The sequence below is a fragment of the Agelaius phoeniceus genome, chromosome 15 (genome assembly GCF_051311805.1).
Source record: "Agelaius phoeniceus isolate bAgePho1 chromosome 15, bAgePho1.hap1, whole genome shotgun sequence".
In the NCBI taxonomy this organism is placed as follows: Eukaryota; Metazoa; Chordata; class Aves; order Passeriformes; family Icteridae; genus Agelaius; species Agelaius phoeniceus.
In genome coordinates this window covers 9,252,362-9,279,771 of record NC_135279.1, presented here as the reverse complement: position 1 = coordinate 9,279,771, position 27,410 = coordinate 9,252,362, and the positions used below count along the sequence as shown (strand labels likewise).

General features: G+C 40.0%; 1 protein-coding gene across 4 annotated transcripts in view; it reads right to left on the bottom strand.

The window, feature by feature from the left end:
• The window catches only part of MACROH2A1 (macroH2A.1 histone), a 43,024-nt gene extending 16,845 nt beyond the window's left edge, over window positions 1-26,179 (bottom strand). For 2 of the 4 annotated variants that reach the window (XM_054642889.2, XM_054642891.2), the window contains exons 1-5: window positions 26,021-26,179; window positions 18,181-18,381; window positions 5,325-5,431; window positions 3,674-3,871; window positions 1,771-1,881 (exon numbers count right to left, since the gene is read on the bottom strand). In XM_054642889.2, the coding sequence (XP_054498864.1) occupies window positions 1,771-1,881; window positions 3,674-3,871; window positions 5,325-5,431; window positions 18,181-18,352 (588 nt within the window). In that variant the 5' untranslated portion in view covers window positions 18,353-18,381; window positions 26,021-26,179. The remainder of the gene's footprint in view (window positions 1-1,770; window positions 1,882-3,673; window positions 3,872-5,324; window positions 5,432-18,180; window positions 18,382-26,020) is intronic. The other 2 variants (XM_054642890.2, XM_054642892.2) reach the window with 1 other exon arrangement.
• Window positions 26,180-27,410: the final 1,231 nt, after the last annotated feature.

Below are 27,410 nucleotides of genomic sequence, written 5' to 3'. Positions count from 1 at the left end.
AGGGTTATTAGAAGGATGAAGAGCTGCTCTTGCAAATAAGTTCCTTACCTTCCATAAACATGGAGCTAAGAACAACATTTTTTCCATTAAACACTTATGAATGGTGTGATATCAAAACCAAGATTGTTTTCTTTCTTCTCTGCACTTAGCAAAGGATTTTCTGATCTGGCAGATAATGGTTTTGCAAACCAAACAGATGTACTGGAAAGGTGTTCAAGAATGACACAGAAGGTTTGAAAGATCCTGATTGATTTATCTCAGCAGCAATTCTTCAAATGCCTTCTCTAACCCTCAGAACATGATCTGTTTGATTTGGAGTGTTCCCTCACAGGAGACAAACAGGTTTGCATTTTCTTTTAATTTCTCTTTTCATTATGTGTTACAACAAAATGCTGACACCTGGTCCCTCTCATGTGCAGGGCTAATGGACAAGGACCCAGTGCAGGGATGGAAGTGTCACAGCAGCAATTTTCTCAGGAGGCTGGACTCAAGTGAATGAGAAAGGCAGAAAGTCCATTCCCCAGTATTGGGACTCACTGGGAAGCTGTACAACAGACACTGGCTTTGCCCACCACAGCTTAAGGCAGTCCTGGAGTTCATGATTTTCTTCCACTGAGCCCAACAGCAAAGCCCCACTGATTTGCTGGGTCAATCTTGCTGGAACACAACACTAGGTCTTATTACAGGTTTGGTAACTAAAATGAGCTCAAAATCAGCTCCAGAGGTCTGACATTACTTGCTTTTTTGAAACAGTAATGCAGACTATAAATTTTGGGTTCTAATTTAGTCATCAAAATGTTTTTGAAAAACCACCCCCTTAATAGGAGTAAAATAAAAACCAACCCTACCAAACCAGCCACCTAGCTGTAGCTGTAAAATTAAATGTGGAAAATCAGAGGTATTGAAAAAAATGTTACTCTCATGCATGTTACTTGGCAAACAAACAGGAGGATAAATGGAGAACAACCTCATTATGAAATAAAAATGAGTCAGAGGAGTTACATTCCACAATGGACAATGGCTCATCTTTTATGGCTTACAACACAATGATTGGATTATTGAATGACAGCAGAAAGATGCAGTTTTACTTAAGAAAATTTTGCATCACATATTAAAGGCAGGTATCAGGATAAAAGACCAAATTAATTTAATGACTCATCTCTTTAAATGGATCCTCTTTAAGCAGATATGTATTTGTATTAAACCAACCCACATCCCAAATCATATTCACAGGGAAAAAAAGAATTGTTGATCTCTAGCTTTTCATAAAAGCATCATTCATTATTACACAACATTAACTTCTGTAAATCACAAAGCAGAACACAGCATAAGAACATTATTATGAACAAATGTCTAAAATAGGTTTTGATAAAAACCTGTAAATCATTTACATCAGCAATGAAGTGGGCTGACTGTTGGAAAAAATACATTTTATGCTTAGAATAATCTCTTTGGCAGATCCTTCCTTATCTGTAACAATTATGTTGTTTATGAAAGAGATAGATTACAAGCACACGGGCTTTCCTTCTAATTAAGTATTTAATTATGTAGCCACATGAAGACTTATTTATGTACTGTTTAAAATGCTCTAGAAGTTGTTTCAGAGAATTTCTTTGATGAGAAAACTGATATCACACATCTCCTCGATTGCTCAGTGGGGAAATGTCCATTGTACCTAGATGTTTTGTGGAAAAGGGGGGAGGAGGAGGGGGCTGTTCCCTAAGCAGCACAGAAAAATAGGTATTAATTTATAAAAATGCAGGATCATACCTTCTGGCCAAGAAACAGGCTTTTGGTGGACAGGACTGTGAAACCATCTGCAGGAGTTCCCTCTGTTGTACTGTCAGCACTGGCTGATTTGCTCACTTCTCCCTGCTTCTTCTTCCAGAAATATAGTTAATTAGTTAACTCAAGGCTCTGAGAAAAACAGTTAATTGACACTAAGATATATGACATGCACTAAATGCTTAGCAGGCAATAAAATGCCTGTACAAACAGTGGTGTTGGATTTTATCCTGTAGTCCAACCAAAGTGCCTGATAAGAGCTGAAGGGATCAATAGGAAAAACAACCTCAACGTCTGCAGATCTCCAGGCGCCTCCTCTTGCCCACAACAGCACACACTTGAGATGACAGTTGTCTTAAATGTTGCAGGAAAACATATAAACAGGCCCAAACTTTTAACAGCTTTCTAATGGCTTGTGTGGACAAAGCTTACAGATTTCTACGTGTGGGCAGACACTCGTTGTAAGCAAGAAACTGACTTGTCAGAGAATAAATTTTATCTGTGAAGGGAGGTGCTCCCAGATTTCACAGACTTATTTTTAGAAATTCTCCTTTGTAATGTGGCTGTCCTTAGAAGCAGTGTCAAGAGAATACATCTAGTTTCTATCTGCCTGCTTGTAGGAAATGGGCTGAACATTTTTCCATCATTACCTACTTTCATTCCCAGTGAAACTGCTGGAGGAGAGAGGAGTTCCCCTCAACCACCATTTCTTTTTTCAACTTTATTACTGCAGTGAAATAACAGGTTTCAGGAATTAATTGGCTTACTGAACAAAAAGAAGGATTCAAACATTTTGAAAAGGAAATCTATTCACAAAGGCTGTGGTCATAAACTCAATTGGTACCAATTGCATTTTCAATAAAATTATTGCTTACAATTTCATATAAATATTTGGTGCCTCAGCAATATCTATGTTGAAGCAGAAAAAGGACACCTGGAACACTGAACAAGCCACTGTTCTCCTAGTGTCCCTTTCCAAAGTATATAAACTAAGTCTGAGGCTGAACAACTAAAAAAGACTTTGATGCAAGGGTACATTGTGCTTTTAGAAGCTGTAACCATGCTTTACTTTACACAAGTGTTTTGAAAATTAGATTTTCATGGGTCTTATTTCAATTCCCTAGGAGTTTACTGTTAGCCAAATACCAATATAGTAAGCAGACAATACAGTTTATTGTGTGGAAGAAAAACAGAACCCCACAACAGACTTCCTGCTTTTGTAATCAAGCAGGGCAAAAAAATTCCAGATTTAGGGGAATTATTAGTGCATGGTTATTGGAAGCACTGCATTTGAAATGTCCACTAATAGGTGTTCTGAGGGAGAAAACTAAATTCAACAGCTCAAAAAAACCAAAAGAGTAAAATAATCGGAAGAGAGACCAAGTAAACAGTAACAGGATAAATAAAGAAGCTTTGCTTGACCTAGAGGGAACTTTCACATTCCTTGTCCATTTCATGTGAAATTCCTGTACTTTTCTTCCTACTTGCCAAATTTATTGCTTAACTGTAGTTGCTTTGCAAAAGAAAAAACATCCTTGGCTACACATGTACACATTAGAAAGATCTCCTACTCCTACAAACTGAAACCTGTAAGGCATGACCAGCACGGCCCCCAGACCCTTTCCTTTTGTCTCCTGGAACACCCTCTGCCCACCTCAGAATGTTTCTTACAAAGAACAGAGTATTTATGTCTGTGCTGCACACCTGGGCCATTCCTGAGGGTGCTCAGGCTCCAGATGCACCAGGGTGAGGGCAGAGCTCGTCCTCCCCTGCTCACACTGTGACTGAAATCACCATTGGTAACAACACATGCAATGGAGAGATGACCCAGGGTGAAGCTCCCTGCAGCTACTGCTGACAAGCTTTGGGTTTAAAATAAACACATTACCTTGGATTTCCTTGCTCCTTTCTTGCCACCTGTTTTCTTTGATACAGTTTTTTTCTGTGATGGAGACTTTGCCTTCTTTGCTGGGGGTGGAGTGATGATGGCTTCCAGTTTTCCTTTTGATCCCCGCTTCTTTGCCAACAGCTCTGGGTGAATATTGGGTAACACTCCACCACTGGCTATGGTGACCCCTTTCAATAGCTAATCAAAAATAAATAAAAAAAATTGTACATGACAAATTCCAGTATTTACTCACTGATAAATAGAAAATAGGATTTACTGTAAATTTTGTATACTGCCTTCAATTTCTCCACCATTATTCTTGAGGAAGAGATGAGAAATGCATGAAATGGAGCTGACCACATACTTGATTCTAACTATAAATGGAGCACGTGTTCTTCTTGCACACATGCTTGTCACTGTCAGCATCCCTAGGGCTCACCTGAGATCTGTTTCTCTGAATCCATGCCATGAAGGCTGTTACCCAATGAGGAAAGACAAGACAGTCCCAGGCACACACCTGAGGGCCCAGCAGGGCAGTCTGTCAGAGAAAAATGGGACCCCAAAGTCCAGGGTGTGAGACTACATCAGTGCCACACTGTGAAGAACCCAGTATATGTCCCAAGTGCTGCATTTTCCTGCAATTGTATCATGAAAAAGGTTTTTTTTTCCTTAGAAAAAGAAACTTCAAAATGGAGGTCAACATTTATACAAATCTCTATACCTGTCTTTCTTCAAAAAATATGCAGTTGAAGGTCAATATTCAAAAGTGTGCAGTTTATTCCAGCCTTTAAGAGCAGAAGTGAAATACATCATATTCTGTATTTAAAACCCCTTTAACTCATTTTTATACATCTAACTGGGACTAATTCACAATTCAGGAGGATACAGACAGTGACATCAAAGTCCCACCTTCTGATTCGTGTTTACTGCTCCCCAATCTCAACTCAGTGAGACTCCAAGCTTACAAAGGGATAATGAATGGAAAGTATTACCAAATTTCAGACAGAACCAGAAGGAGGGTGGTTGGGGAAATATCATTTTTTCCTGCTCCATCATGATACACAGATTTGGAAAAAGTATCTTTTCAGAGGGGTTTTTTCAGCACCTCACACAAAGGTACATTAATCCCAGCCACTGCCTCTGGCTGACACCATAGCACTGTAATAATAATGCCAAATATTTTATAGCCAGGTTAAAGGCATCTTTAAGTCTGCAAAGGACACAGACTTGCAAGAGTTTAGAGCTCTTCTGTGGTCACAATAATAGACTTCAGTGAGAACAGGAGAGATCCCACTGAGTCCTCAGCTGTCTAAGGGGGAAACTAAAAACAAACAAAAAATCAGCATCTGCAGGATTTTCTCTGCATCCTTGAAGAATTTATGACAACACCCCAGTCCAACAGAAGTGGTTGTAATAGTGTTAGCAAACACCATTTTACATCTCCATTGCATTTTTACACATTTTAGGAGTGCTGAAATACATAATTAAGCTTAGTGCTGTAGTTAGTTACACAGCCAGCATGCTAGTGAGTGTTTCCTAGTGTGCTGCTCAATAAGCAGAGGTCTTGAGTTACAAGTCAGCTATATGAAAAGACAATTTAAGAAGCCTGAAAAGGAAATCCTGGCCTTCACATGGCAGAGATTTTTCTTACCTGATTTAATTCTTCATCGTTTGCTACAGCCAACAGGATGTGTCTAGGAGTGACTCGACCCTTCTTGTTGTCCCTTGCAGCATTTCCAGCCAATTCCAGAATTTCCGCTGGGGAAAAAGTAAACTCCTTTTAATTACAGTGTGGTCATTAAGAAAAGTCAATGTGTTATTCAGCATCCATGCAAAAAGGCATGGGAATTACATCATGTTACTCCTAACTGCTGTAGATACCTGCAATAGATTAACTCTAAAATGATCATTTTGTTTTTATATGTCCAATCACTGAAGAACAAATGCACACTTAAGTCCTGTGCTTTAAAGCAGAATTATTTTCTTTATTCTTTTGAAGCAGTTTCCCTAGATTCCTCACTTTTCAGTGTTCTTCTCAAGGCTTCTGTGTGCTCATCTCTTAGGACCCCTCTCCTATCAGAGGACAGAATACAGCATAAACACAAATTCTACAGGTCTTTTTCTCAAATCTGTCAAATGTGAGTTCTGGCTTGTATCACTTCTACTTTTTTATTACTGGAAAAAACACTATTCTCAATGACTCATTTTTAGCATTAGGGAACCATGTAAGCACACATCCAAGTTAGGACACTAAAAATACAAATTCTGCTGCTACACTCATTTAAAGATTTTTTTCTCTATCTGAGAAGAAGTTTTGAACCAGAAAAAGTAATTGATGAATCATGTTTGTTTGCTTCTCATAAATTATTCCTTAGAAGATATTTCCAGTGCTGACAAAATAATGTTTAACAGCCAGGCATTTAATGGCTTTTATTGAATTCAGAAAGATGAACTTGCTCACCATGCAAGGATCTTTGAAGAGAAAGACTAGAGCATTACCCGCTAACTGATTTATCTGCAGCTCAACAAACCTTGGGCAAGGATGCAATTAATTACAAGAAAGTCTAGGGAACAATTAAAAAAAATGACATAACATGTTTATCAGACTCAGCAATTATGTGCTACTGCTGTCTCCATTACACCTAACCTTTCATCTCCCTCTCTACAATCTGCATCTCACTATTGCACTTGGTAGGTTTCCTTTTGCATATCTGGTAACGTGTGGAGAAAAAGAGGAAAAAAAAAGGGAAATGTCTTTTTTTACATCTATTACACACTAATATTAAAATGTAACATTAGAGTAATATATGAGCTTGATTTTACATTTAAGAACTGATTACACCATGAGAGCTCTCCTGTAAGCTTGATTTAGAGGCAAAGAGAGCTGAATTAAGGCATTAACCTGGAAACAAAAAAGACTAAAATCAAAGTTCATGTGACCACATGCCTTTACCATAGGATACAGTAAATCTTCAGTAATAATATACAGATTAGACTATGGCCTCTCATTTGACTGAATTTAACATGATTCACCAATTATTTTTCATCCTAAGTCCCATAACAAGCAAGCTATGATGCTTACTGGAAAACTTTCAGCTGCTTCTGGATATTCTACAGTTCAACTTCATTGAGGATTTTGGTGTGTTTTCACCATTTTTGTGTTCTTCAAAGCACACAATTAACTTTATTATAGCATGAGGCAGAATATTAAATCTAAATCCCAAAGTAACTCAACATTTCATGCTGACAACAAATGCTTTAATTTATTTTTAAAGCTGGATTAGCGGGGTAAGGTCAGCCTGCCCATGCTTTCCACACCTCCAAAGAAGTGAATTAGGTTGGCATAATCCCTTTCACATACTTCTGGCAAGCCCAGCTCAGACATGTGAGGTTTTGCTGCCTGCAGCCTGTGGTGGCAAAGCCCTGCATCACCTCACAGTGGACACAGTGAAACCCTGGGTGCACCCCAGGCATCCCCACTGACCTCAGCAAGGCTCTGTCACTGAGTAACACCACCACCTCCACCTCTTCACACCAGGAATGCAACTGTTTGTACCTCAGACCTAATCCCAGCTGAAAAGCAAGGGAAGGCTTTGCTGTTTTTTGGTTTGTCTCTGCTCCCCCCCCCTCTGCTGCTTTCCAGCCCTGCAGAACAGTCAGGCCGTGTTACTCTCTGTGACTGATCAGCACAGCTATGCAGACAGGGCATTCTGGAACTAAAGACTCTAAGAAAGTGTTATGCCTGTAAAGCACACAGGAATGTTTTATTTGTTCCTCATAAAACTAAAATGTCTGCCTCGTACAGTGGAGAACTGTTCTTGTAAGTGCTAAGCCCTCTTCCTTGGACAGGAAACTCGTTTTGAAATTACAGTTTTCTAATGGTCCTTTAGGGAAGTTGAGGTACCCCACTTCCTCTTCAGGAAGAGAACGCTTTGCACTGGTGTTGAGGACCACAAAAGAGGAGCCTGGGGAGAGGGAGAGAGGAGGAGGCCATGGAGGGTGGAATTTCTCTTCTGGCCTTCTCCTCAGCGCTCCAACAACAATCAAGTATTGCTTGTACATGCAGAGGGACCCACAGCACTGAGAACTGCCAAACTCAGCTATGTACACAAGTCTGGTCAGAGGGGGACTCTCCCATCTAAAAACAGGATTAGGAGGTATTCAAACTGAAGCCAACATAGGCAACATCTTTTTGATTTAGAACTGACAAGAGACAAACCTAATCCAAATCCAACAGATCAGAGCACTTAGAAAAGCTGGAAATGAAGACTTTCTGGATGCAGACAGGATTCAGACTACTTGCCTGGATTTTTCTTGCAGACAGCACTACTTTCACATCTGTTTAATGCTGGTTTAATTCTGGAGATTTAAATGGTGTTTTGCCCATTTTTAAAATCAATTTTAAATTAGAGGAAAATCTATCTCTCTCCAATTTTCAGAAGAGTAACTGTGGATTTACCTGGAAAAATGAGTAGGTGGGAAAAAGTATTTAAAATTGATGCTGGACTTGAACTCTTAGGTCAACCCATCACTTTGGAAGTGTCATTCTACCAGGTTCAAAGGTCTGAGTCATTGAGGAGTTCTGTTTCATTAAAAGCCATCTTCCCACAGTAGGAGAAAACAGATATTTAAAAATCAACTCCAGCAACCAAGCAGGGTCAAGAGAGAAAGCTTTGCTTAGAATTGTTGAGGTAAATGAAAGTGTTAAGAGCTTCCATGACATCAGGTTTCACTCAGCTTGTATTTATCCAGCCAGAAGACCAAAACAAAACTGTTTTACAAAAATGAGGCCTCACAAAAAGGATGGAAGTTGCATAATGTCTATTCCATTCGTTTCATATATTTACTCAAGGCATTTCCCCCCTAGAGAATAATTACATCACTACCACTCAGGCAGCAGGCAACTGCAAGGCTCACTTTACTGAACTACAGAACATGAAGAGCTCTAGTTTTTAAAAAATGAAGAAAAATCCCAAGTTTTTCAATATAGGGTTTGTAAGGTATCCTTCAACTACTACATACTGAAATCAGCTTAATATGAAGAGAAACTCCATCTGCACAAATGACTTTTACTGTGCTTTTGAATAATTTCAAACAAAATTGCAAACCAACATTTACTGCTTTAAGTATGGATATTAAAAAAAAAAAAAAACAGAAAAAGGTATGAGAGCTGTGTAATTAGGAGAAGAAAATTAATTAGGAATGCAATGCCAGCATGTGATATATTCATGTATGGACAGCTGTTTGATAGCAAAAAAAGATGCCTCAGAAATCTGACTATACTGTGAGCACATCAATTTGATTTCAAAGACATAGTTATGATTAATTGATTAATATTTTTCTTCTTTTCAGTCATTATTAAAGTAGAAGTGTTGAGTGGGAAACCCTAAAAGTTAAGAAATTTTCTTTAAAATTTATCACCAAGGCAGTTTTTATTTAGATCACTTGAAAAACTTCTTGGTAATAGTTAGAACTGGGATATGGGTATGAAAACTGGTCTAAGCTTGTTCTCAGCACTTGGACAAAACTGTGTTTCTTCAGCTGAGGTTTTTAAAAGTTCAGTTAAATATTTTTAAAGGAGAAAAGCAAACCGGTTGTATATCTTCATATTTAAGCTTGAGATAAGACCACAGGAAAAGCTGTTCTCAAGACATTTCCTACTCAAACACAACCAAAAAGTGTCAGAAGTCTCCACAGAAACCCCATCCTGGATGAAGGACTCAGGATTCAGGACTCAGATTTCAGTTTTCTTCATCCTTTACTTTCAGAGACCCTGGTCATCTCTTGGATGCCCTACTAACTTCCCAATTTCACTACTTGCATTTCCCTGTTTCACAGGGGGCTGCTCTCTGCCCTGAGTATTGTTACATTGGTATTTCACAACACTTGCAAATTCTATTCTCTATTCTGGAATAGAACACAACACATGGTTAAAATGAAACTAATTACTATTAGGCCAGAACAGAGGCACAGTAGAAACTGCAGACCTGGAAGCTACAAAGGCAAATGCATTCTCCTCCCACTCCTGGAGAGTGCTCTAGTTCATTTATCACTAGTTTTCAAACAAAATATTACTGGTCATTATTGACTAAAACTCCTCTCAAGCCTAAATAACAAAGCCTTTAGTTTATCATGCATTCCATGCTGTAATCTTTCTCAATGTAAACAGTAAATTTAATTGGTCTGACTTCATCCCCAACATGTTTTTTTCTCTTTTTTCTTTTTTTTGATTTACATCGCAAGCTAAATCATTGCTGTTGCACCGAATCTCTTTGTCCACCTTGTCTTCAGGGAGATGAAATCATATCTTTGAAAATTAAACTCTTAACAACTAACAGGTGATGTGCTGATACAAGGCCAATTTCTGAACATGCAAATTCCAACAGGAACAAGTCAGGGATTTCTTAAAAAATTGTGAAGCCACTCCTCAAAAGAAAATTAAAAACAATATCCAGAAATCAAAGAAAAATGAATGCTGATATAATTCCACTGAGGAAAATACATATTTGCTACAGATTCAACCAAATGACAAAGAGTCTGCTTATTGTACTTCAAACTAATCATCTTTCCCATCAGCATTTTATTGACTTGAGATTAATTCTACATGATTCCATAAGGTTTTAACCCAATCAACCCCAATCAACCAAGGCTGTTAAGAGTTTCCTGCATTCTTCTCTCCATGTATTCCACCCAATCCCCCTGGAATCTGCAGTTGCAAGATTGAAGGTAGAATCATTTAACAACACTTTCCCTCTTATGCATTCCAATAAAACAGTTCTCAGCCTTGGTTCAAAGTCGTGGAAATCTGATGCAGTGAAAATCAGTTCAAGAAACTTTACTGCTTTGAACAAGCCTTGATGAAACCTTAACTCCCAGCAGGGCAATCGTTCTCTTAGGATGTGATAAAAACCCCAATCCTTTCAGTCTTGAGTGTCTGTGCTGTATCAAAACTAGGCCTCTTAAAGGAAAAACTGTTAACTTTGCCAAGTTATTATAAGTTTTGCATTTCTGTAAGGCAGATGACAGACTGCTGTTTACATAAAACACAAATTCAGGCCACAAAAGCCACTTCCACTTAGAGCCTTCTGATCTGACTTACATGTCTCCTCAGTTTTTTTCTACACTTTAATACCATCCATTATTTTTTTTGTAAGAGATCCAATGTTATTTAACTTCCTTTTTTATTTTTTCTTAGATTTTAAGTTCTTGTTTATTATTGATCTGTAAAAGATATTCAGGGAAACCTGAATTTCAACTCAGCTGTTATTTATAACAATGGCCACACCCTGAGTACTAATTTAAAGAGATAGCCTAGCTCTTCTCCACAAGAATCACAAGAACCTTGATCTAACTCAAATCAGCCTTTATTCTTTTTCAGTGGAGCTTCCTCTACCTGGCAGCACACTTTGCTGTTCCTCATAACAGCTTACATATGTTTTAGAAATGCACTCAAACATGATTAAAGTAACTGCTGCCAGACGTTACCTGATCAAGTGCAGCATGTGGCACTTGGGGACATGGTTTAGTGCTGGACTTGGCAGCACCAGGTTAACAGTTGGACTTGATGATCTTGGAGGGCTTTTCCAATCTAAATGATTCCATGTATGCTTTGGTCTGGCTGTTAAAGAATACAAGAGACTACTCACATCCTGAGACCGGGTCCTGGCTTAGTCTTTAATGCTGCATTTCTAAACATTAAAGAAATCAAGAGGACTTGCTGTAACTTCCTTGGAGCAAAGCCCACATCCAGCCTGATCTCCAGTCCTCAGCCAAGTGCCCAATTGCAAGTGGGCTGGAGCACTAAAGGAGAAAGTGAATTTTCCAGAACATTCGCTCTGATTTCAGCCATGTGCAGCTGAGTGGTTGCCCAAGTTAGAAATGCTGTCTTTTTGTTTAGTTCCCCAACAGATTTTACTTCTATGGATGTGTCGAATTGTTTTCTGAACCCATTCAGAAAGGTTTAGCACCATTTTTAGTAACCATAACATCATGCACTAACAAAGCCTACTATATCACAGACATTTTTGCAATTTGGGAGAAAAGTATCTCCTGTATGGTTTAGAAATATTGTATTTCTCTGTATATCCCCTAAATTTATATTTCCCCAGCGAAGTTTATACTGAGAATGGAGCATTTCATCTGACAGCACCAAAGAATCCACATGGAATTTCATTTCTAAAGGTAATTCAGGGAAAAATACACTTTGGAAAAATACTGAAGACCAAAGACAGAACATTATCTGAACTCAGGCATTCTAAATAATCCTAATGGAAAAAAGGTGAAAAAAAAATCACGCTTACAATACTTGATGCAAGAACTTCTAAAATTTGAGAATATCTGAGGAAAGAAACTACTTGGTAAATACACTGTAGAGTCAGAATGTCTTCCTGCTTCTACCCAGTTGTCCTACAACTGTCATTCGAAGAATAAAGGGCCAAAGAATAAAAAACTTCAGCTTTATAGATTCTTTTATTCTTCTCAACAAGGATTTCCATGTAAGACAAAGGTATGGGTAGGAAAAAACTGTGTAACAAAATCAGCCACAGTTTTGTTTTACACTACTCTTACACTCCATTCCTCCAAACAAGGCTGATAGCAGTATTAAATTGAGCAGCAATATATAGACAGAGTCATTACTCTGTTGTAACTTAGCCACATAAACAGATGAAATTACTTACTAGAATAAGAAGTATTTCATGCTAGTTAAAATATAACTGAAATATTGCAAAAAATTTAACATTTTCAAAGGAGAAAATATTCACTGACCATGCCATAAAAACTAAACCAGCCCCATTCAGCATTTTGTATATTCTTGCAATAAAAATAAAATAAAAAAAATTTGTGACACATGTCACAATGTTGCATATTTACCCTTTGAACTATGCTGACATAGCAGTATGCACTGTTAGAGCTTTTATTACAAGAAAACACACTTGGTGGTTCTTATAATTTTTCATCAAACCTGACCTGTGCAGCTTGGAGAATACATCAGGACTGTAATCAGGTGAGGAATTTTGTACTGAGTAAGCTTTTGTAACTCAGAGATCCATGGAAGTTTATGGGACTACACAATAAGACAGACACACATACCTAAGTGCTTATAAGGCTGGCTTATCAGTGAAAGAAAACTCTTAATTAATATACATTCAAAAGACACTGATTCATGCATTTATATTTCAGAAAGTTGGTCATTCAGTAGATAACAGTGCAAAGTTTTATATCTGAAGTTGCACTTCTTACAGGTAGAGCAATTTTAGATTGTGATAATGACACTTGAGAGCATGACACAAATCTTATCTAGAAATAATGTCACAAAGGAGTTTTCCTATGCTGATACAGTCAAAAGGTCTCTGCTTGTGAGGTTATTGCCATAAACAACCCTGCTGTATTTTAGGTGCAGTATTAATCCATACTGAAAGCACACTACATACAAAGAGGAATTTTCATGCTTGCTCAGGGAAGGCACAGGTCCTATGAGCCCCTAACTTATCTCTGGTGTCTTTGGGACAGAGTTTGTGGTACACCACCATAAAATGAAGTAGTGTTTCTAAAGCTGCCTGTTTAAATAGGAGAAATGTATCTTGGTAGGGAATGCACATTTCAATGGTATCAAAAAGACATGGTCAATTAATTATCCTCTTAAATTTCATTACTCTCCAAGGATGGTTATTTACGGGAGTCTCAGTCTGCCTGGAACTTGAATCTGCTTTTAACCTAAAGCTTTTTTACTGTGGACCCCTGAGCTCCCCTCTGCTTCCAAGCAGGAGTTCAGTGGAACATCTGCTTTGACAGAAAGGGCAAATCATTGTTTTCCTCTGTGACCCTGTGAAGATTTTGGTCAGTGAGCAGAACACAAGAGGTGAAAAGCAGTTCAATCTGCTCAGCTTGGACATTGCAAAGCGAGCATCTGAAGTGAGCAGTTAAACCTACTGCTCTCAGGAAGGACTTTTCTTTTGCAGCCAATCAGCAACTGGATCAAAAATGTCTCCCACATTGAAATTTCATCAAGATAAAAATGCAATGAATTGAGCTCCAGCACATGAACTCCCATTATTTGATTCTGGTGACATCAGAAAGCTTGAAAACTAAAATTCGGGTAAACATGGGAATGCCTCAGATGCAATTCTAACCACGGGGTTCAAGAAGTGCTTATTTTACATTTCAGGAAAATATATGATCAACAGTACCCCTGTGCAAAAAAAAACCCAAAAACACAGCTGAGAAAAAGCTGAGAAAAAGATCTAATGGAGAAAACAGGTATTTAACATTTTCTCCTACCTTCATATGTAGGTAACAAGTATAAATCAGTCTCATTTCTTCTGTATTCCTGTGCTCCTGCTGTTTTATAAACTTCTCCTTCTCCTCATTTGCTATGACATTTTGGCAATTGAAAATTATTTACAGTGTAGAACAGATGATGGGGGAGGGGGGAGCAGAAATCACTTACAGGCCTGGCTCTTTCTGCCTTTAAATATGCTCAAGAGATTTCTGTTTTTCAAGGGCAAAGGAGTATCTTTTTCCATTAGTAAGAAAGCTTGAATAATGTATTGTAACTTGTGCAAGCTCTACACCTGCAAAGACCACACTTGATGAGATGTATGGCAGGACCAGTTCTGACAAATACAAACCACTGAAATTCATGGGAGTGGCTGCAATGCCCCAGATGAAGTCTGTGGCCATTCTCTTGACTGACCTAGAGCTCTTTTTTGACATAAACTGATACTGATGCACTACTTCGCAGAGAAATTATGGGGGGGATTGCAGTTTTCTGAAGTCCACATTTGGAAAGACAAATAGGCAAGGAACCACTAGAAAATAAGTGCAATAAGGAAAGAGGACAATAGGAATCACCAACACAGAATGTGCCCACTGAAAACTGTTGATAATGGTTAAAATTAATTTCTGCTTATGCTGCAGAACTGGTCCACTATTCTGACTATTCCCTGCAAGGCAAGAAGCACTGCCTCAACTGCTGCTTCAAAGAAGGAAAAGAAAGAACTGTGCATTTATAGTTCTTTGGCATCCACTCTATTCCTCCAGTGTAAAGAACGGAAGCACAGCTACCTACTTCAGTATTGGTAACACTCAAAGGTACTTTCTGCACTTTTACTCATGAAAGACACACTTGCATTCTATTTGCAGTGGACATAACACATTATTTCCATAGATAAAAACAGGAAACAATAAGCAACTTGGCTTAAGAAACCAAAGTGGATACACTGCTTGTGCTAATGAGAGAATTATTTTCTGATGTTACTTCTAGGTAACAAGAACCTTTAGTGAGTAAGTAAGAAAAGGAGGATACTCACTGTGCAACTTGTTTAAATGTGAAGTGTATTGAAATGTAAGGACATACAAAATCACAGAATGTTCACTCTTACTTTCTGATGAGGAGTTGTAGATAAATGATAAAAATAAGCTACTTTCAAAGTACAAAATGGTCATAACTCCAGATGAATCCAGAACAGACCTTCAAGTCTGAACAGCTGGAAGCATTTCAGAATTTCAAATCAAAAAATCCCAGATCTGACCACATTATGGGCTAATTTCAGATTTACATTGAAGTTAAACCTCAGAAAAGGCCAGCAAAATTTAGCACCTCACCTTCTAAACAAATACAGTTGGTTCCATATTCTGCACACTGATGAACCAGTTTTTAAACCTTTGTAGGTTCCTTTCTATTAGGTCATGTCTCTGTCATTTCCACTCCTGTTTTTGTTTCTGAAGTTTCTCTTTCCTATGACTCCTTTTGATATTTTATACTTCTTCCTGGATACACAGGATTGCTTTTTGATTTAGCCAATTTATTAGCATGCCAGTTCACATGGTCTCCTTCCTATTATGTCACGTTCCTGGTTTTACTTTGAAATGGTTGAAATGCTTTGGTCTCAGACCATGTGCTAACATAAGGATCTTTAAAAACTCTCCTGGAGAGAAGTCAGGATTTCTCTGGTTTTGTGAAGTAATAACTGCCAAGAGGTAAAAAGAACACAAACCAAAAATCTCCAAGCATTCCATTTCAAGGGGCTGTTTCTGAATTACACTGAAAAAGATGAATGACCTGAAGTTCAGAAAACATACTGAGCACTAAAGGCTTAAAAATTATACTATACATTGTGTGAAAAACTTAGAGAAAGGAAAAAAAAATACTCACCAGACTGAAACAGTAAGGGGTCTACAAAAAAGCTGGAGAGGGAAGGACTTGTAGTGATGGGACTACAAGGGGGAATCACTTCAAACTGAAACAGGATAGATTTAGATTAGATATTAGGAAGAAATTCTTCCCTGTGAGTGTGCTGAGGCTCTGGCACATTTGCCTAGAGCAGCTGTGGCTGCCCCATCCCTGGAAATGGCCAAGATGGTTCAAAGCCTGGATGTGGTTTGGAGCAACCTGGTGTAGTGGGAGGTATCTCTGTCCATGGAAAAGGGATTAGAAAAAGATGAACTTCAAGGTTCCTTCCAACCCAAATAATTCTATAATAAAACCAGTACCAACTGTGGAAAGAAAGGTGAATCTGTGCTTTTGAGACACATCTATGTACAGGAATGAGAGAAAGCTATGAGATACCTGACAGGTTACTAGGATTATCTACCTAGCCTTCCAAAGGAGACAGAAAAACAACAGCAAAACTGCCTAAAAATAGTTAAAGGGATAAAGAAGGAAAGTACTTTTTCCTTTAGCTAATCTTTCCTCCTGCCTTTTGCTTTTCCTAAAGTGATATATGTTATTTTTCTTGGGTTTTTTTTCCTTATTGTTGGTAATGTCCTCAGACAAGTTCCCAAGATGCACAGCAGTTAAAAAAACAACTTTATTTCCCCAGCCAATTCTTAACTGCCTAAACTATCACTGCCTCAGTCAACACTTTAAATCATTTAACCCATAACATGTGCTGCTCATTAGCAGAGCCTTAAGCTCACCTGTATTGCTCTGTTTCTTTAAAAGGACAGCATTCAAAGCACCCTTCACCCTAAGAAGCCTTTTATTTGAATTGTTATTGCTGTAAGCAGCAACCTGGCTAAAGGAAATATTAATTTTTAAGGCCATCTATGAAGTTTAAAAGCATTCTTTTAAAGAAAAGGCCCAAATAAATAATACTGAATGTTGACAAGTGAAGGTGAAAAAAAAATATATTTGATGGTATGAATACCCTACAGAAAACAAGCACTCTATTAATTATTTGGTAATATTACCAATCTTCTTCATCTTTAAGGGAAGAAGAAACTTTATAGGAAGAAATCTTCTGTCCTTCAACATCAAGAGCCATTATAAAACATATCTAATGTTGTGGTAAGGTCAGGCTGCTTCAGTTTTAAATACTCCCAGAAAAGTCAATGCTTTATAAGTTTGTGCTTGAGTCAAAGAAAAACCTGTACCTTTTAGAGGCTCAGCACACCAATACAGCTTAAAGTCTCCTGTCCATTGAAACACTTGAACCTATGGCAAGAACACCGACACAAGCAGATGCACTGGAAAAAGAAACACTGCTTTGAGAAATAAGATCCAATTTAAACTTTTCCTTAGTCATGCTAATAGAATCTGGCTCCAAACACTCATCTATCTGGCACTTGTGCTTTTTGCTAGATCCCTACACTACAGGTATATACTTAGACATCAGTCTGGCCACATGAAGGAGACTGAACCTTCTTATCCAATTTTATTTTAAGCAAACCATTATTGCAAAAAGCCCATATATTGATGCTATTACAGCTGGGGTTTTCTGTCAAAAGACTGCTTTTGCAATGTTGTTTGGAGTGGGTAAACTTGCAATGTCTTAAGTTTTGTTTGAGACAAAACAGCTAAGTAAAGATCTTTACTTGCATGTCTGTTTATGTCATTGGGCAAAACATTTTATTCCTTTGAAGCTTATTTCTAAATGGAGGAAAAACAATACTTTTGTCCTGTGAGAAGATGAGATAGTTATTTAAGGTATTCTTATTCTGATATGATGAAGGGAACAGAACAAGAACTACAACTGTATGCAAACAAGCTACACAGATCCAGGGCAGATGAAGAGTTTGCATGTATACACAGACTCAATCAAACAAATTGCAATTGCAAACAGTCTGAAAAGAAATTTGCAAATTGAACAAAAATGTTTAAACAAGGCTGTAAGCAGTCTCAGCCCTGTGTAAACATGGAGAAACTCTCTATTTAAAATTAATGTATATGCTTAACAGACAATTATAACCCAAACAAACTCATCAGGCACAAAATCAAAGCAAGGAGAAGTGCAACAATGTAGTCCACACACACTGATGGCAGTGGGAACTCTGACTATGTGGAAAGGGTATATTTACAAGTGGTGAAAGCAAATTCTATGCTAGAATGAACAAGTCATCAAAGCTCTGAGGCAGGGGTGAGGGTACCTTGATTTTGGCTTAGATGTGTGATGCAAAACACACATTTCAGCTGTAACTTTTTCTGCTTGTTTGGGTTCTTTTCTGTTTAAATTCAGTTTGTCTTTAACTTTTACTGCTACTATTTCACATCATTCAGCAAAACCTACCAGTTAGATATTCCAGTACAGCAGCCATGTACACAGGAGCACCAACACCAATTCTGTATTTTGGGTGGCCTTTCTTAATGTAGCGGAGCATTCTTCCAACAGGGAATATGACCCCAGCCTTTGCGGAGCGGGAAGTCTTGGTTGACTTCTTCTTTCCACCCCTGCTGGACATCTTGTCTGTATCAGGTCTGAAACAGCACTCTATATTTAGAAAGAAATAAAAAAAGGAACAAAAGATAAAAGGTTATTAGTAAGGACTGATACTATAAGACTACACACTGAATTCCAAGGCAAATCAGCATTCTGGGGTAGGCAATGCATTACAGTGTCTAAAACATACAGACAAGCCTTTTTAGAGTATACACAACAAGAATCTAAAATAATTTCCCCCAGAATGTTTACTTCCCATTGTAATTTGGTGTAACTTTATACAGAAAATATATAAAACAAGTTATTTCCTAAGAATCTACTTTTGTGAAATTCCTAACAGATTAAACCCAGTACCACTAATGGAGCAGACAGTGATAGGTACTGGATTTAAAATAGAATTCCTGCATTGAAGCAGAGGATGCTTTCTGCAAGGAGACTGACACAGCCCCCTTATCTCCATGAAAACCTTTTGGTAGGGCATTTGAACAGCTGTGGTAGGGCAGTTAAGTTCATGCATAATTACATTCCAAACTAGGAGAAACCACATACACTAAAGCTTTCATAAAGTGTATTCACTTCCTTTAAAAAACTTGATTTTCCATATGTGTGAGAATTAACAGAACAAAGGCCTATGGATGGCAAAATACATCTCCTGTACAGTAGATGCTCTATTTTTAGAAAGATCTGAAATAACCCCCTTGAGATTTGAACCTAGAAAACTCAGCCATCTTTACATTGAAGACCATATTGCTTCAACATTCCCTCCAGGAACCTGACAATCTTCTATCTGCCACCTTTCCCTGACAGCATAGTGCTCTGAACACCCAGCACGTATCTGACAACTGTATCTCAGTTTATCTCACTGAGGGAACCTACTGCTGATACAGCTGTCAAACATATTCTGTCCTCTCTTTGATTTCTGCTCCGGCTGTAAATAGAAACTGACAAATCCAAAGAGGTGGAGGGTTCACAGGCTCTCAAGGTGTCTTTGAAGGTTTAGGCAACTCACTGGGTTTTGAAATTACCTCAGAGGAAAGGAGACAGAGCCCATCTCCCCATCTCTCCCCTCCCTCAGATCTGAACTCCAGGGAAACCAACAGAATGCATCAGTGATACAGACACACCTCTGTGCACCCCACTTCTTCCCTCACTGCACAATTCCTACCTAACACACATGGCAAATTCACTGATGTGTTTATACACTCCACAATGAAACTACCTTTAGTCCTTTCACACCATTTCCCATCACACCATTTCTCTCCTTCCTCTATTTTTCACTTCTTTATCCTGAATTCTCTTCTTGCCCCCAGAACCTAACTGTATTTCTCACATGCCTGAATCCACAATGAAGTGATCTCAGAATTAGGCAAAACAGGTTCATCAACCCCACTTCTAGGTTTTGCAATTTCTGTTCTGTGCTGATACATCCTGCAGGCCTTCAATTCTCAATGAGCCAATAAGATTCAGGCTACATAACTGCCAAAGAAATACCAGTCAGGATAGCTAAAGGAATATGAGTATCAGAGGTTTCTTCTCCTTTCCACTCCCACATTCCATTCAGCAGAATCTACACCTGCACGGAACATTAAGTCAATTAAATGCAATGAGTTTACTGGTTTTTAAAGCTAAACACAACAATCCCATCTTCATAGATCAGATGAAAGTCACACTATGTTAGGAAACTCATGTCCAGAAACAGATAGGAAGCTTTGGAAAGGGGAAGCCATCAAAAGGGCTCCTTCTCCTCTCATCTGCTGTGGACTCAGCTCTGTAACAGCCATTATTCTGTGAAGAAGAGGACAAAAGCCAATTTTCTTGCCTGAGAAATGACCCAAATGCAGCTCACCAATGATTTAAAAAACATCCATTTAACTGCATTTTCTCATCTAGCTAGCTCTGTCTTTGTTAGCAGGAAGGCTGGGTGGGGCTTTGACTTGTCTATAGACCTTCTGCCAGCAATTATTTTCACATTTCATGATCCATTGTCATCAACAGTACTAGAGATGTTTAACCTCAAATGTTAAGAGGTTCATTGAATCAAACACCATGGAAAGTGGCATAAGAAATATCTGTGCTGCCCTGCAAGATATTTGGTTTGTAACTGAGAGGTCAGTGATGAAGACCGTAATTTTTCTAGAGAAAGCCTGCAAGCTTTAAGCAGTAAATTTCTATTAATCATTTAGTGAGTTTATGGGATATCAGAACAGCTGGAAGAGAATATGGAAATCCTTACTTCCTAATGTTTTCTTTCTTTGGGAGAATATAATTTTAGGTATCAGCTGCTGCAACAATTGCACCAAAGCATTAGTAAAGTAGGCAGTAATACAGAATAACACCAACCCATATATAAAATGATATATTTTTTTTTCTTTCATAAACTTACTTTATCACCTCTGCAAATTCTACAGCTAATTTCTCTCTTTATTTTATGCACTTAGGTCCAGGGTATCCTAAATATTAATGTGAGTAATGTGACCATCTTGACAATTCACCTGATGCCCTTATATTGAATATTAAAGATCTTTCTAGCTGTAAGTTTATTTCTGAGGAGAAACTTTACCTGAATCTGAAAGGTGCTGGTGCATAGGGCTGCATAATGAAAAAAACCAAGAACTTCTGAAAACTTTCAGTATTAAAGGTGAAATGTGATACAGATGAGTTTCAGACCTTCCCATCTCAAGGATCCCATTGCTACATGTATGTTCAGATTGCTTAGATGTTGGGGGGTGGAGGGAGGAAAACTGCAATTAGGTTTCAAGTGCCACTTTTACTGTTACCAACCATGTAACCATTAGGAAGGTGAAAGTGAGAGCCTGGCGTGGAAACCTTTTCCAGAGCTTAATTGTGTATTCAGGATCATTACTTTGCAGAACCTGTTTGTCCTGCCTTTGAGCTGCAGGATGGCCCAACCAACTCTCAAATGCCTCTTCCCCATTTCCAGCTCTCCACCAAAAAAGAGAACAGAAAGAGATTTCACTTGCAAAAGCCACAAGAAAATGTATTGAGGTGAAATGCAAAGAGCATGGCAACAGATCAAAACCCAAAGAAAGCTATATGCCTTACATGTTCTGAAATGGTTTATCTTTGTAACACCAGAAACTCTGGAATGCTGCCAGCACTAATGAACTAGAGCTGTTTGCTGAGTCACTGGGAGCCCACAGATCAGAGAGGCAACCGAAGGCAACCTTATCACATGCATCATAGTTCAGACAAGATTTGAGCAGTATAATAAAAGTAAGTAAATATATTTTTAAATAAATCACAGTCAATGGACCAGTACTTTCCTTTCTTTCTTCTGTCCTGCCTTTGTAATGGAATTTTTGAGAATTTTACCTAGGTTGCAAAGTCTCTCCAAATATTTGATGATAAAATGATTTTGTTTCAATGTGAGAGTTCACAAAATTATCACTGTGATAATTAGGGGATATCATTGAGGAGTCAAGTATCTGAGCTCACCTTTGATTTCAAATCAAATTTAATAATACATTCTTCAGTGCTCTGCCGTGCTTGGATGCAGATCACCCTACATCCAGAATTTAGCACTTGATTCACAGCCTTTTGAAACTCCTTAAAGACTGTGGCAAGATTCACACTGCTTTCTAAGATCTCCAAATGCAAAAATAAGATTTAATGATGTATTAATTTGGTCACAGCAAGGATTCAAGCTACAAGGCTCCTCTGCTGTCACGTCTTTGTGAGCCAGAAATTCATTTCCTAAGAAACAACCTTAAGGTGTAGTGGTGAAATCATCATTAACATTTTTGTCTTTGAAATTGGCTGGAGTGACTCTGGTTGGCCATATTTTTCTGTGTGAAGACAGATACTCTGCAGAACCACACTTTCAAGTACCATCTTCTTCAAATGCACAAAGGCATCTGCTTTTCTGAAAGGTTTAACATCACATAATTTTTAAAGTACAGCCTGAAGATCCTGGTAAAGTGATACCCAAATTCCAAATACCAGTACTTCATTAGTTCAGTTGGTTTGACACCTTGATTGAACAGCAGTAATAAACCCAGTCTGTTATTAACAGTTTTCAGGTATTGGTTCTTAATGACTAAACAAATTACTATGACTCTTACTGCTGTCAGATAGAGACTGTTCTGATTGTGGGCTTACACTGGTGTATTAACTGCACTTAGCAAAGAGATGATTCAATTTAGGTCTACATCTTCATATCAGTAAGTAGTGGAATCCAGAAGATCATTACTACAATAGGAATAATACTAAGATGTAATAATTATTTTTCTTTCAGTACAAAGACTAGACTGGAAAGTTCATTTTTGTATCACAAGAGATTAACTGCAATACTATTTTCTTTCCATTGTTTCAAAAGATTAACAATGTAAGTGCTGCCATTCTCTCTTAAATCTATTTGTGTCCCATAATAATAGCCACTCACTGAACTCGTGCTGAAAACGTGCATTTGACTTTGCTCTGACAATGAACTTGCTCTGTTCTTAGCTAATCAGAAGCTACTCTGGCGTGGTTATAAAATGGTATAGAATGGTCTCTAATAGTACTTGCCTGGCACAACAGTGTCTCTGCCTGGGACTGTGGTTTCTAGGTACAACAGAACTAAAAAGAGCCAATCATTCAGTTATTACTTGATCTGATGTGATTTCAAACTTTAGCTCAAGCTCTTTATCAAAGCAGTAACTCTTTGAGGTCTGAAACAGACAGGAGAGTGAAAAACACCTGTAAAACAGTTGTTCCAAAACTCCATTAACTTCTCATCTGAGAAGGTAGCACCATACATTTATTTTCATTTGGAAAACCAAGAGAACACTCCCAATCTAGGGATGCACAATAGGTGTTACTTTCTGTTGAAGATTAAGACAATTGAAATTCCTATAGCAGTAACATAAAGGATGGAACAAAGAGGAATAACGTTTTCACAAAATGTGTCTGCTAAACAAAATACTGCTGCACAATTGTATTCAACTGGCAGAAGTCCCTCCCTCCCACAGTGGGTCTGAAACACCAAAACAAATACCCCTTAATGTGCAAACTTCCACTAAGAACAGTGCTGGGAGTGTGACAAGAGTTTCTGCTGGGCATCCTGCCATCAATAGCCAGAAAAACGTAAATACAATTGTCTTCACTGACCACTGCTGGGAGAACTGGCCTGAAATAAGCATTATACACTACAGGTTTTTGTATGCTAGATAGAAAGCATACAAATTTAGAGGGCCTTAAGTCATGGGACCATTTGTGAAATCAATGCAGAAAAACTGCTTTAAATAACACTTTGAAAACAACTTTGTCCCTTAACATTTTTGTAAGAAAATAAAAACATAATAAAGAATTCATGTGGATGCTTCCAAGGCAAAATTCAGATGCAGAACACAATTTAAAATAGATAATATACTGCTGAGAGAAGGGATTGCAAGAACTTGATCCATCAAGGAGGTCATGAATGGTGTGATTCTTGCATCACTCCTGGAACAAGGACCATGAGCTGAATCCTGACCATCCTGTCTTTAGAATGGGCCTGGGTAAGGAACTATGGCTTCTTTGTGTGTTCTCAGCATCCTTCCCAAGCAAGCAAACAAGCCAGCCCTGCAGTCTTTCTACTGCATTTTTCTTTTCCAGTTTTACCTCTTGAGATGACAAAACCTAATGCTCAGCACTACCCACGGGGCCAACATTTCCTCTCCCAATGGAGGATCTATCTGCAGGCTCTTTTCTCCACTTGTGGCATCAGTTACAGATTTCTGCTCCTTTATTCCTACTTTATAACCTTGCTGGGGTAGGACTACCTTTTCTGTGCAACAGACAGCAGGCTTTGATCCTAGCTGGCAGAGTTGCACAAAAATATGTCTGTACTTCTCTGAGAGCAAAGGTACATGATTATTCTTCCAGACTGTGATTATATCACCTACCTTATCAAGAGAGTATCTTTTATCAAAGCTCATTGCTATGTATTGGCAGAACTAGGCAACTCCTAAGAACAAATTTAAACACACTGGTTTCTTTTAAGACTAAGCTTGCAGTGGTGGACTTCTCTTTTTGTTCATGCTGATCTACAAAATAAGCAGTGCTTAAGCACTTTACTGACTTTACTGTCATTAAGCCAAGTTCTAGTCCTGCCACTAGTTTTTATATCAGTTATGGCTTAATCTACACTGTCAACATTTGGCTTTACTGGCAATCAGAAGGGTAACACAGCAAAACAAAGTTCCTCTTCAGAAACCCAGAAGGCCTAGATTTCAGTGTGAAAGGTTACAAAACATAATGTAGCAAAATAACCTGCAACCATTACTAAGTAAACAATGTAATGCCTTTCTTTCACAAGACTTAAAAAAAAAAAAGCCCCAAACTCCCAAATACACTGGGTAGTTTTCTAATGATACAAAATCTTTCATACCCAACTGCATTGAAACATAATTTTCAAAGCAACTGTAATTGTCTTGTTCCAACATAAGTCTTCCAACTCTGGGCTGTCCCTGAGAACCCAGGTACTGTTTTTATTAATGGCACTCTTGATCCTTCGCTAATTTATTTCTTTTACTCTTCAGAATGGGGGAGGCAGTGGATCTGCCAAGTTCTCTACAGACCTGTTGCTAAGTGACAGCCACACACAGTCCTGGGGAAAAAATGGTTGTTCACTTGCATGGTCAAGAGATAAATAGCAAGTCTCATCCAAGTATATTTCAAAAACAAGTCTCTTTCCATCTCTACAAATGAAGCAACCTCAGCTTCACACCATCCTGCTTGCATAGGAGCTAGATCCAACTGCTGGCTTCAGACACAATTTCATGGGCCTCCTACAACTTACTTTTAAAGATTACAGAAGAAACAAAAGGATTAGAGGGAGATGCGAGTCACAGAATGGGTCCGTTGCCCTCACCGTCTCCTGCACGCACAAACACGTCAGCCTCGAGCCTGAGTCCCAGCGCTGCTGTGCTGGAGCCGGTGCGGAGCCCCAGGAACCTGCATTCACCTGCAGCACTCGCAGTCCCCTTGGAGAACACCCACACCCAGCCAGTCCGTATGGGCTGCTCAAATCCCGCAGGCAGACATATTGCAGCCTCTACAAGAAGTGACAGTCCTAAAAGAATAAGGAGCCCTGTTTCCAGACAAACATTTATTTTTACTACTCTCAGCAGCCTCTGCTTACGGTTTAAAATACATCATTAGGCTTTTTTAAATCAAGTCATTCACACGAGGCAGGTAACTTTTACACCGCGGGTTCCTCATCCCGAAGTGAAACACACGGAAAACGAGTCCTGCTGTTTTTTGCCTTGTGCTTTTCGCAGTCTCCCTCGATTATCCTCCCCTGCTCGGCGACCCGCGGTGGGAACGACAAGGACGGAGCCCGTCCGTGCGTGTAACAGCGGGGACACGGGGGACCGCGGCTCCACACCCCCGGCCGCTCCTGCACCCCCGCCGGGCTCCTTCCAGCCCCACACCGTCATTCCATAGCGGATTCCAGGGAAATACAGCCCCGCTGCCACCATTTCGCGGGGCGCGGGTGGATCTCCCGGCTTCACCCGAGGCACAGCAAGGAGCAGCTGAACCGACTCCCGGTTTCTCTCAGGGGAGGGGACCAGCACCCCTCCGTCCCACGGCGCGCCCGGCCGGCTCGCGGCCCCCCCGCCGCCGCCGCCGGGTGTCACCGCGCCGCGACAGAGCCCCCCGCGCCCCCTCCTTCCCGCACGGCGGGCGCACCACGGCGGTGACTTACGGCGCGGGCAAGATGTCTCCGGTCGGCCGGCGGCGGCCCCGCTCCCGTTCCCGCTGCCGTCCCCGCTGCCGCTCCCGCTGCTCCGCTCCGCCCGCGGGGCCACCGGGATCGGCTGGACGGGCTGGCGGAGCTCCCACAATGCCCCGCGCGCCCGCGCGTCACATCCACCGCCCGCCCCTCGCGGCGGGGCCGCCTCACGATGCCGCACGATCCAGCGCGCTCCCTCCCCGGCCCCTCGCCGTCTCCCCACGCTCCACTCACAATCCTTCACGATCCCCTCATGGATCCCCTCACGATCCTTCACGGCTGGGTCACGGGTGCCGCGATCCCGGAGGTTGCCGGGGCTCTCCTGGCTCTCCTCCCGCCCGCACGGCCCCAGGCGCCGCTGGCCCGGCCCGGCTGTTGTAAAGCCCGGTCCCTCGCAGCTGTTGCCGGCCGAGCCATTGTGTACAAACGTGTTCGCTCCCAAATTTTCAGGACGAGAAAGTCAGAACGAGGGACTCGCGTTGTGTTCTCCGAAGAATGAAGTTTATGGAGGGAAGCGAATGAGCAGCTGGGTTGTTCTGTGAGGGGCACGCATCTTCTTCCTCATGCTATACAAAAATGGCTCAGTGCCATTTTAGCAAGGCCCCAGATGGAGCCTTTGGAGGCCTTTGTGCATGGGCCACACGGATGTCCTTGAGCTCACCTTGTCGGATTGCTGTCACTGGGTGGCTGCTGCCCCTTGCCCCCATGTCCTGTGCCAGACCGAGAGTTCATTCCCTTTTCCACCTCTCTGCTCCTGCCTCCCCCAGTTGCCTCGCCCAGCGGCTGCCAGTGGAAAAGAGGAGCTGCCACAGCGGATCTTGGCTGCAGGACAGACAAGTCACAACAGACTGCCTCTGTGTTTACAATGGTGGGACTAGAAGCAGCTGGAGTTTTGAATGTCCAGGAAGATTCTTGGCTTGCTAATGCTCCCAGACTCTTGTGCCACTGCCATTTGAATGGAGCATCCTATTTCTTCAGTACCCTGAATAAAGCAGAATGCCAGCCCCTAGCCTCCTCCCCAGTGTCCCTTGCTGTTCTTTCATGGGTAGAGCTGTACTAGGTGACAAGTGGCATAATGCCATTACTACTAAATTACAAGGAGTTTCTCCCCTGCTCTTCTCATCGACCAGTCTGAGCTCCAGCTCTCCTTATTTTGCTGAATATCAGCATATCATCACAGGGCCTTTGTCATACAAAATAGAAAGCAGAAAGGAAGAAGGGAGTTAAAAAGAAAAAACAGGAGAGTGGGAACAGCCTATGTAAAATGTGTGGTTGGTCTGAGAAAATCCTTTCAAAAAATCAAAAAAATTATAATTGCGGCACTCTCATCCATCCAAATGGCCAGGCCTGGTCTGGTTTTTAA